The sequence below is a fragment of the Bombina bombina genome, chromosome 4, assembly GCF_027579735.1.
Source record: "Bombina bombina isolate aBomBom1 chromosome 4, aBomBom1.pri, whole genome shotgun sequence".
Classification (NCBI taxonomy): Eukaryota; Metazoa; Chordata; class Amphibia; order Anura; family Bombinatoridae; genus Bombina; species Bombina bombina.
Window position 1 is genome coordinate 549,214,706 of NC_069502.1, and position 14,695 is coordinate 549,229,400.

Below are 14,695 nucleotides of genomic sequence, written 5' to 3' on the forward strand. Positions count from 1 at the left end.
TGCTATGCTACAAAATGTCAGAAGTGGGTTTGCATTTATTTTTACAACAGATTTAGTACGTAATAAAGACACGTGGAATATTGTAATGCCCGTGGCACAAAATAGAAGTTCTGCTGCACTTTAGACAGGTTTACAATAAAGCTGCGTACACTGTGGGTATAGACTGGGCAGTACAGGCGTATATCTGCTGAGGTGTGATTCACACCTCCTTGTCACTTCTCTCCCCAGACCATTTGGGAGTATGCACAAGTCTAAACAGGACTCACAGGGAGCCCTTTCACACCTCATTCCAGGTCACTTAACACTGGGCTGGGCCTACTACCCTGACAAGGTATAAAAGCTGCTGCAAGCCACAGGCACCAACATGCTGAGCAGAAAATTCATACTAGGAACATGGAGAAGATTAACTACACTGCTGGTGCCCAGGATTTAGCACAACGGAACTCACATTATTCCAGCTGGAGGTGTTTTAAGGAGAGCCAAGGGCACATGGCTATGGGATGTAATCCAGATACAAGAGGACCAACCAGGAGAAGACGTAACAGGTCAGTTCGCAGCAATGTAGTACAAAGGTTGCCATGGATTTAGCCTTCTTGTAGACATAATGACAGAAACGTATTTTAAAAGGGACACTGAGCCCACATTTTTTCGTTTGTGATTCAAATAGAGCATGCAGTTTTAAGCAACTTTCTAATTTACTCCTATTATCAATTTTTCTTCATTCACTTGCTATCTTTATTTGAAAAATAAGACATCTAAGCTTTTTTTTTTGTTCAGAACTCTGGACAGCACTTTTTTATTGGTGGATGAATGTATCCACCAATCACCAAGGACAACCCAGGTTGTTCACCAAAAATGGGCCGGCATCTAAACTTACATTCTTGAATTTCAAATAAAGATAGCAAGAGAAAAAAATAATTTGATAACAGGAGTAAATTAGAAAGTTGCTTAAAATTGTATGCTCTATCTGAATCACGAAAGAAAAAATTTGGGTTCAGTGTCCCTTTAACTAGTTAATTGTGAGTAAAACTTTGTAACTTAAAGTGGAAAGGTTAGCCACATGCACAACTTCCTAATGCACATATCAATCTAAATGATAACCAAATACATACTTATTCATTATTTGATTATCATTTATAGCACACACAAAGTTCTGTGGAATATAATGATTTTATGAACTATACTATTCAAAGTTCATTATATTATACAAGTGACAAGGAGTTTAGTGTGCCCAGGACATACTTGAAAACGAGAGAAATCTCAATGTATCCTTCCTGGTAAAATATTTTATAAATAAATAGTGTACCCATGTTTAAATACTATTATCACTACTAATTTAAGTTCCATAATTTTACTAAATGGTGGAATACACAATTATTATTCATATTGCATGCTAAGAACATCTTACAAATAGTACTTACTTTGCTATTTCTAAACAATATTTTATTATTTTTATTGTTATTATTATTAGTACAATTTACTTCTGTTATCAAATGTGCTTTGTTCTTTTGTTATTCTTTGTTGAAGATATATCTAGATAAGTATCATGCAAATGTCTGGAGCACTATATGACCTGAAATAGTGCTGTTGCTAATGTGTAACATTGTTGCAAAACTGCTGCCATAGAGTACTGCAGACACGTGCACACTACTAAACTCATCATAATGTTTTTCAACAAAGGATAACAAGTAAACAAATACAATTTGAATAGAAAGTAAATTTGAAAGTTGTTTTAAATTGTAAGCTCTATCTGAATCTTTAAAGAAAAAAATTGGGTTTTATGTCCCTTTAATAATAGCTATTGGAATAACTGAGATGCATATCTGCAATATTAATTAGCACTGAACATTAGCAATTTAATTGCATATTTGACATGTATTTCATGTTAGAAAGCATCAGCATAATTGTATCTCCCGGTAAAACTTGTAATTAAGTGATATTGTTTGCATCATTAATTGTGATTTGTTGTAGTATATGTGTTACTATATTTAACTATACTCCTTAAAATATGACAATTATGTAGATGAAACCAGTCTGCCATCACTGGAGCCTAACTGTTTTTATTGTTTTGCAGACCTCATTTAATGTTCTGGAGACCTTGGCTTCTCAACAAAACCACAGCCCCGAAATCTGAAAGAATAGTAAGTATGTGGCAAAATGCACACATATATTATCACACGTTTAAGTGTTGCCTAAATGCTATTGTGAACGTTTGGGATAGATTCACCAGCATCACTAAACAAACCAGATGCCAGATGTTTCTAATCTCTGGACTAATTATCTGTTTTCTAATCTCTGGACTCAATGAACTATATTATTGAGTTTACAAAATTGATAAAACATGTTTGAAGTTAATATTAAATTAAAGGGTTAGTCAAAATGAAACTTGCATGATTCCAATAGGAAATATAATTTTAAGACACTTTTAAATTAATTTCTATTTTCAAATGTGCATTGTTCTCTTGGTATCCCTTGTTGAAAAATAATACGCACATATCCTACACCAGTGGGAGCTGCTGCTAATTGGTGCCTGCACACATTTGTCTTTTGTGATTGGCTGATTAGATGTGTTCCGCTAGCTGCCAGTAGTGCAATGCTGTTCCTTCAGCAAATGAGAACTAAGCAAATTTGATAATGGAAGTAAATTGGAAAGATGTTTAAAATGGTATGTTCTATCCAAATCATGAAAGAAAATGTTGGGGTTTCCTGTCCCTTTAAGTTACAGTGACAGTGGCTATTTACTTGATGTTCCCAATTACACTTCCCCAGTGTTACTAAGCTCAACTCAAATTGCATTTTTTTTTACATATGACGTTTGTCAATGCTGCTACAGTGTTAGGTGTATTCATTTAACATTAAAGTGATAGTAAATTCTCCCCTTTTTAAAATCAGATCTAGAATTTTAGTGACTTTTTTTTTTAGATGGAGTTTAATTTATCAGTTGTAATTAAGTTGCTCTAACTTTTTAATGTAGATGGGAAATTCAATTCACTGTGCTCCGCTGCCCACTTCAAAAGTCAATTTTTTTGTTAGCTAAAGGTTTGAATTGTTGTCCAATCAGCGCTCTAGCTACAACAAAAGTGCCATATGGGGAGAGTGCCGATTGGAGAACAATTCAGACCATTACCTCACAGAAAAATTGACTTGTGAAGTGGCAGCGGAGCACAGTGAGTTTTAATTTCATATCTATATTACAAAGTTAGAGAGCATCTTTCATTAGAACTGATCAAACTCCATCTAAAATATCACTAACACTCTGGATCTTATTTTAAAAAGGAGAGAGTTAATTTATTATAACTTTAATGTATCCTAATAATGGATTTTTTAATATTAAACCATTACAATTGTTTTTTGAAAACAGCATGTAAGTTTGAGTAGGGAAGAAATATGGTTTAACTGGTGTGGTAAATGCTTCTAAAAAGCTATTAACTAGCATAGGGATTTGCAGCAAGTAACTTTCCTTATGTCCTTCATATTTTACACCCTGCCTCCTGGAGATCTGAAACCCACTGTAATAAGGGAGGATCCTCTTTCAGGTTAAAAGAAACAAACAAAAAAAACAACAACATAGGCATAAAGAGAGAGAGTCCATTAATAAGTTTTCAGTCTAGCAAGAGACCTATCTATTCCTCATCATATTACTTCTAAACATTGACGTTGATATAGGATGGAATACAATGTATTTATGACAACCACTAAATGCTGGATTAAAATATACAACATAGGCAATATTACAACATGCAACATATGTAGCAATGTTAATCATTATCTGTTGGAAACATAATATAATAAATAACAATGTTTGTCAAGCAACTGAATGCTTAAAGGGACAGAGGAAACCACAACATTTTCCTTCATAATTTGGACAGAACATACAATTTTAAACCACTTTTAAATTTACTTTTATTATCAAATATACTTCAATATCTTGTTAACCTTTATTGAATGAACAACATTGCACTACTGGCAGCTAGCTGAAAAGATCTAGTTTGCCAAATAGCCAGTCACAAGAGACAAATGTGTGCTGCACCAATCGGCAGCGAGCTCCCACTAGTGTAGGATATGTGCGTATTCATTTTCAACAATGGATACCAAGGGAACCAAACAACTTTGAAAATAGAAGGGATTTTAAAAGTGTCTTAAAATTGCATGCTGTATCTGAGTCTTGCAAGTTTAATTTTGACTTTCCTATCCCTTTAATGCATCTTTTGTAGCTAATAGACATGTATATGTAAATACTAAAGTTCTTGTGGGCCAACAGCTGCTAGTCTCTAAGTGTAAAACAAAATAAAATACCCATCTAGTGGGAACTTGGAAATCTAACCATTTGAAATTCTGTAATAAGATGTCCTCAGTGTGGTAGCTAAGGTGTTAATTTGTTGTTTTCTAATCTTTGAGGGAAAAAAAGTTTTTAGAGGTTACATTTTTCTCTGTTTTGATTTAGCCACATGTCTCCAGATTGTGTGAAAATCCTCAAGCTGAGCAGAGGCCTATAGAGTACAACCACCCTGTGAGGTAAGAACTCTTATGTCTTATCTAAAGCTGTAGTAAAACATGGTCTAGAAAACCTATGTGATGAAAAGCAGATGTTAGTAACTATTCTGTGAAATCAGAGGGGGTTTTAAACATTTTTTTGAAAGGTCATTTAGAGTAGCTGGTCATTGCTTTTGGTGGCTTATGTGTATATCAAATAATATTTGGGAAACAGTTAATACAATATTTATAACTGTTATTCACTGACAGTCATTCAATTAAAGGGATATACATATGTGCTGACTACGAGCCTAGTTAAAGGGACATGAAACAGTAAATATATGCTAAATATAATAATGTATTCAAAGCAAAGATTAGCCTTAGAATAATATGTAGACACTTTTTTTTTACAATTATACTAGTTGTTTAAATATTGAAGCTATAAGTGCAAATGCCTAGTTTCTATATACAAAACTTTAGTTTATGTAAAGTAATGGGCATCTCCATGTTTGAACTTAAGTTTTCTTTTTACTTCTTTTCTGCTGGGGGGAATTAGGAATATATTAATTAAGCAATAAAATATACTGTTTGATCTAGGCTGTGTGGAAATTCTGTTAGAACATTTCTATAACAATCTTATCTTATACTGTTTAAAATCAGGTAAAAAAAAAATCAGATTTTGAGAAAAATCTCTAAATTGGCTATTCTGTAAGTACAAGTCCATTGCAAAGTCATCTTTTACAATCAAAGGGACACTGAACCCACATTTTTTCTTTTGTGATTCGGATAGAGCATAACATTTTAAGCAACTTTTTAATTTACTCCTATTATCAAATTGTTTTAATTCTCTTGGTATCTTTATTTGAAATTCAAGAATGTAAGTTTAGATGCTGGACCATTTTTGGTGAAAAACATGGGTTGTCCTTGCTGATTGGTGGATAAATTAGTGCTGTCCAGAGTTCTGAACCAAAAAAAAAAAAAAAAAAAAAAAAAAAGCTTAGATGCCTTCTTTTTCAAATAAAAATTGCAAAAAAACAAAGAAAAATTGATAATAGGAGTAAATTAGAAAGTTGCTTAAAATTGAATGCTCTATCTGAATCACGAAAGACACATTTTGGGTTCAGTGTCCCTTTAACTTGCATAGCTAAAGGCAGTTGTGTGATTAAAAAAAAGTAAACTTGCTATTAGAAGTATAGTAGATTGGCTATAAACACATAAGTGACTTGCAAGTTTCCACCCACTTTGGGACTTACTAGTCACATGTTTCCTGCAGACTTGCTATAGTTGTGACTTTAAAACTTTAAAATGATTTATTGTGTATACATAGTATATATGAGCAAATGAAAATTGCAAACTATACATACAAATATATGTTTTTAAAGCATTTAAACCTGTGACTAGAATAATTTTGTAAATGTCTGCACATTGTGCTAACAAACTACTTGAAAACCCCTGCTGGGACGATCTTATCTCCCTTGATTGTGGCCAATTAGGGCAAACTGTAAATAAGTTTGTGCACTGCTCTAAGAAATCCTTATGTAGCATGTACATGGTTCATGCAATTTACGACATATCTAGTTTACAGAATTGCCTTCCAGCTTCTCTCTGGAGTTTGAGACCTGTGTATTTTTTTACAGTAACAGACTGGTATTTTTGCAACAAAGCAAGTTATGAATTTTACAATGGTGCTTCATTTTCATTAAAGGCACAGTATACACCAATTTTCATATAACTGCATGTAATAAACACTACTATTAATAATAATATGTACAGATACTAATATAAAAATCCAGTATAAAACCATTTTAAAACTTACTTAGAAGCTTCCAGTTTAGCTCTTTTTAAAAGGTTACTGGAACACCCACTGCCTTTGCATATATAAAGACCCTTTACACAAACAGAAGCAAGCTGGAGTAGGTATATGTCGGTATTCTCCTAAAACTTTGGGGCTTGGTTAAGAGTCTGAAAATCAGAGCAATGTTATTTAAAAATAAGCAAAACTATCTATTTTTAAAAAAAACAAGTTCTTTATGGGCTATATAAATAGATAATCTAAAAACATTTATTCAAAGAATAAATGAGTGTATAATGCCCCTTTAATTAATTCATTTATGGGGCATTACATTTTGAGTTTAATGTTTCTTTAAGACTTTGTCTATAGCTGTTAACCATTAATTAGAGTAATTTAAAATAAAAAAAATTAATTTTGATTCAAAAGAAAACATGCCCATACAAAATCTTAACTATTCCTAATATAAATGCATATATAGTTTTAAAGTTAAATATACATATATACACATAAACATACCACCCCATAACTATTTTTAGTTATGGTTTCTAAACAGAAATTTAGAAAGTCACTTGAAAGTAATATTAAAGGGACCCACATTTTCCTTTAATGATTCAGATAGAGCATGCCATTTTAAGCCACTTTCTAATTTACTCCTATTATCAATTTTCCTTCGTTCTCTTGCTACCTTTATTTAAAAAGCAGGAATGTAAAGCTTAGGAGCCGGCCCATTTTAGGTTGAGCACCCTGGATAGCGCTTGCTAGTTGGTGGCTACATTTAGCCACCAATAAGCAAGCATAACCCAGGCTCTGAACCGATTTATATATTTTTTTTTAATTTTTTTTTTATTATTATTTTACAGATTTCAAATGCATAATCTACAATTTTGTGCAAAACTTAGTTTTACATAGCATATAGTTCACAGGATATAATAAAGTCTGCATTACACATCTCATTTAAAGCGACAGTCTACCCCAAAAAAGTTATTGTTTAAAAAGATAGATACTCCCTTTATTACTTATTCCCTAGTTTTACATAACTAATACAGTTATATTAGTATACATTTTACCCCTGTGATTACCTTGTATCAAAGCCTCTGAAGACTGCCCCCCTTATTTCAGTGCTTATTACAAACCTGCATTTTAGCCAATTAGCGCTGGTTCATGCATAACTCCATGGGAGTGAGCACAATGTTATTTATATGGCACACATGAACTAGCATTGTTTGACTGTGAAAAGCTGATAGCATGCACTGAGAAAAGGAGGCAGCCTATAGAGGCGTAGAAACAGTCAGAAATTTAGAGGTTTAAAAGTTCTAAAGTATATTAATATAAAAATGTTGGTTGTGGAAAGCTGGGGAATAGATAGTAAAGGTGTTATCTATCTTTTTAACAATAACAAAAATCAAGTAGACTTTCCCTTTAAGAATTGAAAAGTGTTTTCTAGGAGAAAATGAAATCTTTGTTATTACAAAGCCAAAGAGCATTGCACATCAAAGCTTCTTTATAACGTCAACCTTTTTATGAGACTGAATGTCACAGAATTGTAATTCTGTTTTACTTTGCAACATAGAAACAACTGTCTTGTAACAATAAATGTTATACTTTGTTGTGATCTAATATTAAAATGCCTTTTTCTGTACCATCTTACCAGTTATTTTAGCGATTGCATAAATGGCACCTATAAAACCCTGTATATTTTATCACTATTTTACTGACATTGTCTGCACAAAGGAGATATATGATATAATAAATAAACAGTGCACATGTATATGCATGACATTATTATATCTGCAAGATAGTTTAATTCATCATCAAATGCAATTGAACAGTGCTTATTTAAGCTTTCATTTTATTCTTGGAACAATGAATATATTTATATTTCAATCAGTTTGTCCCAACTCAGCACATATACAAGTCATTTATATTAATCTCCCTCATATGCTGGTGATGTTGACTTATTTATGCTGCCATTATCCTCATAAAAAAACTTCAATCCATCACATTTATAGAATATCTATCTGTAAAATGCATTTACCATGTACAACAGGACATAGATTATTTGAACTCTATAGATATGATAACAAAATTGTATTTGTCTTATTTCTTTTAGGCTATTCTGGCCAAAATCAAAACCCTTGGATAATATGTACCAGGAAGCAGCAGATTTACTGAACAATTTTCCAGTCCAGGCCACAATATCTTTTTACAATGATTCTGAGTCAGATACAGATAATGAAGATGACAGTAGTGAAGAAGAACATGATTCTGGGTTTGAATCAGAATGATTTGTACAGTTACAGATCTGGACTGTATGATGATGTGTTTGTGCACGTTTAATGCCGTGTTACTCCAGAAAAGTGAAGATTTTGACCCATCCATGATATGTTTACATTTTATCATGTGATCTTGTGATATCATTTTGACTTATCCTGAAGAAAAACAATAATGTTCGGTACTATCCTTTGACACATACATTCATATATAAAAATGCAATTATGCATAGCATTTCAATGACACAATCTTTAGCTCTTCATATTTACAATGAAAGCATTTTTTAAGGACTTTATATCCCTGGGATATTAGTTTTTACACAAATTCAAAACTAAGAAATTAAAATACGAATGAGTATTTAATTGTATAACCTCTTAAAATGTATAATGTAAATTTGTATGATATTTTATAAATTAAATATATTTATTTGTATGTTATTTTTATGTAAATACATTTAATTAAAAAACAAAAACGGTGAGAAATGAGATTTGCTGTTTTCTCTTTCTCTTATCTCTTCTTTCTCTCTCTTAATAAAGCAAGCTAACACTTTATTTGCTTGCTTTATCAAATACCAGTGAGTGCTGCTATTTGGATCATATCATTATTTAGTTAACACCCAGGTGGATGTTTGAAGGAGGGTGGATTAACTTCTTCAGTACAATATATATATATATATATATAAACACCTTCCCTGCTGAACATAAAAATGAATTCATTTGTCAGCTCATCTAGTTAAGTAGGGGTGAATGAGCTGTGCATATCTTCTCATCTTCTTCTGGTATTAGCAAAATCACAAGAAGAGCAATGCAAATTCTTTCACAAACCTGTCATCCATAAGGTACGTTATTACATGTTAAGAGAATAATGAGAGGTAAGGTTCATTCAATCAGGTAATTCTTGCAAGCAGTATACAGTATGACAAGTGAGTCTAAATTAGCTACCCGTAACTGCTAATGGGAAAAAATATAATAAACTAATTTAATGTGCAATCAAAGTGAATCTAATTTCTTGGTTTATGAATAACTTATAGGAAACACCAAATTGTGAAAATAATTGTCAATGTAGGGCAGGAATAGGAAATGACAAAGTGACATTTTATTATTATTTTTAATTGTTTATGCTTTTTATTTTAGTTACAGCATAGCACATCATCCTTAAATATTTAACAACACAAAATTCATTATTATATTTATAGCTAGCTTTTTCCCCCCACAATCTAGCTATTAATATATATATATATATATATACTATGATTATAATGATCCAGATGGATGAGTTTGCCCCATGTTAAAGTCATTTTTTATACTTAAATTATATGTACTATTGGCCATCAATTTTCACCAGAACAATTAAATTTACAGACCAAAAGTCACCTGAAATGTATTTTGCTAGATTTGGTAGTAAGAAGATAATAGAATGTATGTGAGCAAAACATTTGGGAATCTTTCACATGTGACCCTTGTCCTTATTTTGACATTTGAGTAAAACACGGCCAATTGTCTTATGTGATTTGAGTGGTTCACACTTCAAGCCAACTCCACAGATGTCCTGGGGAAGAAATGTTCACCTTTCTCTTTAGTGTTAAGTCCATCTGTCTGCATCTATCTGACTGCTGGATGAGTGTATATGCAGCAATGAGCTCTGCTGTTAGTCTCATCTTATATACTACTTAAATATGGCTCATTATTTGCTTCTAGTAATGTCCACACCTTACCAACTTTCTCTTAAACAGCTGGCAATGGTAAATATACATCTACCACTCAGACTCATGTAGTCACAGTTGAATCCAAACACTTCATTAAAACTGATATCCATCAGCTGTCATACACAATCCTTAATTTTTCTTAAGTGGCCACAAAAGTTTGTAATTTAAAATGTATACTTGTGTGTAGCAAAACAACATAGCAAAATATAGTCATTATTTATTTTGAACGTTCTGTAATTTAAAGGGACAGTAAACACACTGTAATTACAATACATTTCTGTTGTTTTTCTATAGACTAACATATCCGATATGTATTAATGTTTTTTAAACAAAGTAACATCCTTTTAGCCGCAATTATTTTTCAATAGCCAAATTCCACCCTTTATTTGTCTTATTTGTAATAGCCAATCTGGGCTTTAGTCTGCAGACAACAAATCTAGCCAATGTCATAAAGTACTCTGTTTTGCAGTTATCATTTAAAGCCAATTAGTGAAATATATGTAGTAGGGTTAGCCTACAGAATTCATTTGGGTGCTTTTTACGTTCTGAGAAGTAGAAACTGCTAATTTTCAGAGCTAAATTATACGAAAAGAGGGCAAAATAAATAATGAAAAATATTGCAAAATTATTTAATTATGCACAATTAAACATTATATACAAATCTCAAGGTGTTTTAATTGGGAATGTAAAAAAGAGAGCACAATGAGTATTACCTGCCTGAGTACACTGTCTCTTTAACTCTCAAAATTGTGAGTTTTGCAATTCTCAAAATTAGAAGTCAACATTTCAAACATTGCAAGCCTAATCCTAATTACATATCTGTCTCAAACTAGCCTCAGTAGGGCTTATCAGATAATGAACTGCCGGAATAATAAATAAATTGTATCTTGCTAACAAAATGACAATGGCTAACATTGTCTACTCCTTTAACAAGTGTGTATATGCTCCTACAAATAAGGCAAGTTAGTTTGGCTATTAAAAAACAATTGCAGCAAAGACGATGTTTATGCAAAACTGCAAAAAAAGAAATATAATTGCTAGGTGTTTTATGTCCCTTTAACCCCTTCATGATGGGCAATGTACCCTATACGCCAGCTGTTGTAAGGGCTTCCAGGGCTGTAGAAGCTAGGTCTCTGTGAAGCAGCAAACTAGCAGGTTTTGAGCTGTTTTGCAAGCCCTGGAAGCAAAGAAAAATAATGTGTCTGAAATTAAAACAAATTTCAAAATGCAAAAATCATTTGTACCAGTAATTTACTTTATTCCAGTCTGGCAACTTTAGGACAGTACCAGAAGCAATGAACAATATCAGACTTTGTATAGGAACATCATAAGTATTTACCATTGCAATCCAAGTTCCATTTGGACAAGAGTAAAAGAGAGATATAAGAACTATTAATTCATCTCATATGTCACTCTCTCCAAACTACCAAAGTAGTCGTCAATTCTTAGTCGAATCGAGCGATCACATATATGGTGCAGCATACAAGTTACGCGCATATATTTTACCCGTCGCCTGCAGTTTTTATTCCCATAAACTAACATAGAACAGGCGTCGCCATTAGGTATAATATATTCAGCGCAAGGACTTAGGCATGCAGAATGGAGAAATTTTACTCCAATTTCACCTCGCCACACATAGGCAGGCACAGCAAGCCTTGCGCTGATTATACAACTAACGCATGCGCAATATCAACCCCTAATCCACCATCCCCCCACATCACAACTTACTATATAAACCTATTACCTCTACACCACCATCCCCCAAAAACACAAAGTAATAAAATGTATTAACCTCTAAACCCCCATCCCCCCACATCGCAATAACTAATAAAAGTATTAACGCCTAATCCGCCAACCCCCACATCGCAACCTACTATATAAACCTATTAACCGCTAAACCGCCATCCCCAAAACACAAAGAATCTAATTAACATATTAACACCTAAACTGCCAACTCCCCAAAAGCAATCAATTAACCTATTAACACCTAAACCACCAACCCACTACAACGCAAATTATTAACCTAATAACTAAGCCCCATAACCTAACACCCCCTAACTTAAAGGGACACTGAACCCAAATTTTTTCTTTCGTGATTCAGATAGAGCATGCAATTTTAAACAACTTTCTAACTTACTCCTATTATCAATTTGTCTTCATTCTCTTGCTTTCTTTATTTGGAAAAGAAGGCATCTAAGCTATTTTTTTGGTTCACACCATGGAAAGCACTTGTTAATTGGTAGGTGAATTTACCCACCAATCAGCAAGAACAACACAGTGTGTTCAGCAAAAATGGGCCGGCATCTAAACTTACATTCTTGCATTTCATATAAAGATATCAAGAGAATGAAAAGATTGTGATAATTAGTGATGTCGCGAACCTAAAAATTTCGGTTCGCGAATGGCGGACTCGAACTTCCGCAACTGTTAGCGAACCGGGCGAACCGCCATTAACTTCAATAGGCAGGCAAACTTTAAAAATAACAGGGACTCTTTCTGGCCACAATAGTGATGGAAAAGTTGTTTCAAGGGGACTAACACCTGGACTGTGGCATGCCGGAGGGGGATCCATGGCAAAACTCACACGGAAAATTACATAGTTGATGCAGAGTCTGGTTTTAAGCCATAAAGGGCATAAATCACCGAACATTCCTAAATTGTTTGGAATAACGTGCTTTAAAACATCAGGTATGGTGTTGTATCGATCAGGTAGTGTAAGGGTTACGCCCGCTTCACAGTGACAGACCAAACTCCCCGTTTAACGCACCGCAAACAACCGCAAACAGTCCATTTGCACAACCACGAGATAGATAGATTTGATAGATACATAGATACATAGATTAGATAGATAGATCAATAGATGCAATATACATTTGATAGATACGATAGATAGATAGATAGATAGATAGATAGATAGATAGATAGATAGATTTGATAGATAGATTTGATAGATATATAATTTCCCAGACAGAGAATTACAAGACGTGCGGTCTGGGACCCATGGTAAGGTTCCCAGAGGCAGTTGCGGAGCCAGGGGATGTGTATATGGCATGGATTTTAGGAACCGGGAGATGGAAAAAGATGCTTGGTCGGTCCTCCTACTTCAAATTTGGGGCACTGCGCATGCAATCTACTGTGGCACCAGATATGAGTGGTGTGTTAAGTAGTACTATTCTGATCAGTTTAATACCTGTTACTCCCCCTATCGGGGGAGGTGTATATGGCACACTGATGTTTCACAGTCAAAAAAGTTTTTTTTTTAATTATTTACACTACTGTTACAACAGATATGAGTGGTGGCACTAGTTGGCAAGTGGGCCTGGCACACACGCTGGCAGACAGGCAACTGCAATCAGATTACACTAGCAGACTGATGTTTCACAGTCAAAAAAGTTTTTTTTTTTAAATATTTACACTACTGTTACAACAGATATGAGTGGTGGCACTAGTTGGCAAGTGGGCCTGGCACACACGCTGGCAGGCAGGCAACTGCAATTAGATTACACTAGCAGACTGATGTTTCAAAGTCAAAAAAGTTTTTTTTTAAAAATGTACACTACTATTACAACAGATATGAGTGGTGGCACTAGTTGGCAAGTGGGCCTGGCACACACGTTGGCAGGCAGGCAACTGCAATTAGATTACACTAGCAGACTGATGTTTCACAGTCAAAAAAGTTAGTTTTTTTAAAATTTACACTACTGTTACAACAGATATGAGTGGTGGCACTAGTTGGCAAGTGGGCCTGGCACACACGCTGGCAGGCAGGCAGGCAACTGCAATTAGATTACACTAGCAGACTGATGTTTCACAGTCAAAAAAGTTTTTTTTTTTAATATTTACACTACTGTTACAACAGATATGAGTGGTGGCACTAGTTGGCAAGTGGGCCTGGCACACACGCTGGCAGGCAGGCAACTGCAATTAGATTACACTAGCAGACTGATGTTTCACAGTCAAAAAAGTTTTTTTTTTAAAAAATTTACACTACTGTTACAACAGATTTGAGTGGTGGCACTAGTTGGCAAGTGGGCCTGGCACACACGCTGGCAGGCAGGCAACTGCAATTAGATTACACTAGCAGACTGATGTTTCACAGTCAAAAAAGTGTTTATTTTTAATATTTACACTACTGTTACAACAGATATGAGTGGTGGCACTAGTTGGCAAGTGGGCCTGGCACACACGCTGGCAGGCAGGCAACTGCTATTAGATTACACTAGCAGACTGATGTTTCACAGTCAAAAAAGTTTTTTTTTTTTAAATTTACACTACTGTTACAACAGATATGAGTGGTGGCACTATTTGGCAAGTGGGCCTGGCACACACGCTGGCAGGCAGGCAGGCAACTGCAATTAGATTACACTAGCAGACTGATGTTTCACAGTCAAAAACGTTTTTTTAAAAAAAATTTACACTACTGTTACAACAGATATGAGTGGTGGCACTAGTTG

The 14,695-nt window shown here is 34.1% G+C and overlaps 1 protein-coding gene across 1 annotated transcript; it reads left to right on the forward strand.

Moving 5' to 3' along the window:
* The first annotated feature begins 393 nt into the window (after window positions 1-393).
* LOC128657646 (protein ripply2.2-like) lies at window positions 394-8,550 on the forward strand. The gene is made up of 4 exons (XM_053712031.1): window positions 394-545; window positions 2,075-2,141; window positions 4,445-4,515; window positions 8,376-8,550. Exons 1-4 carry the CDS (start codon window positions 394-396, stop codon window positions 8,548-8,550), a joined length of 465 nt encoding a protein of 154 aa, XP_053568006.1.
* The last annotated feature ends 6,145 nt before the right edge of the window (window positions 8,551-14,695 follow it).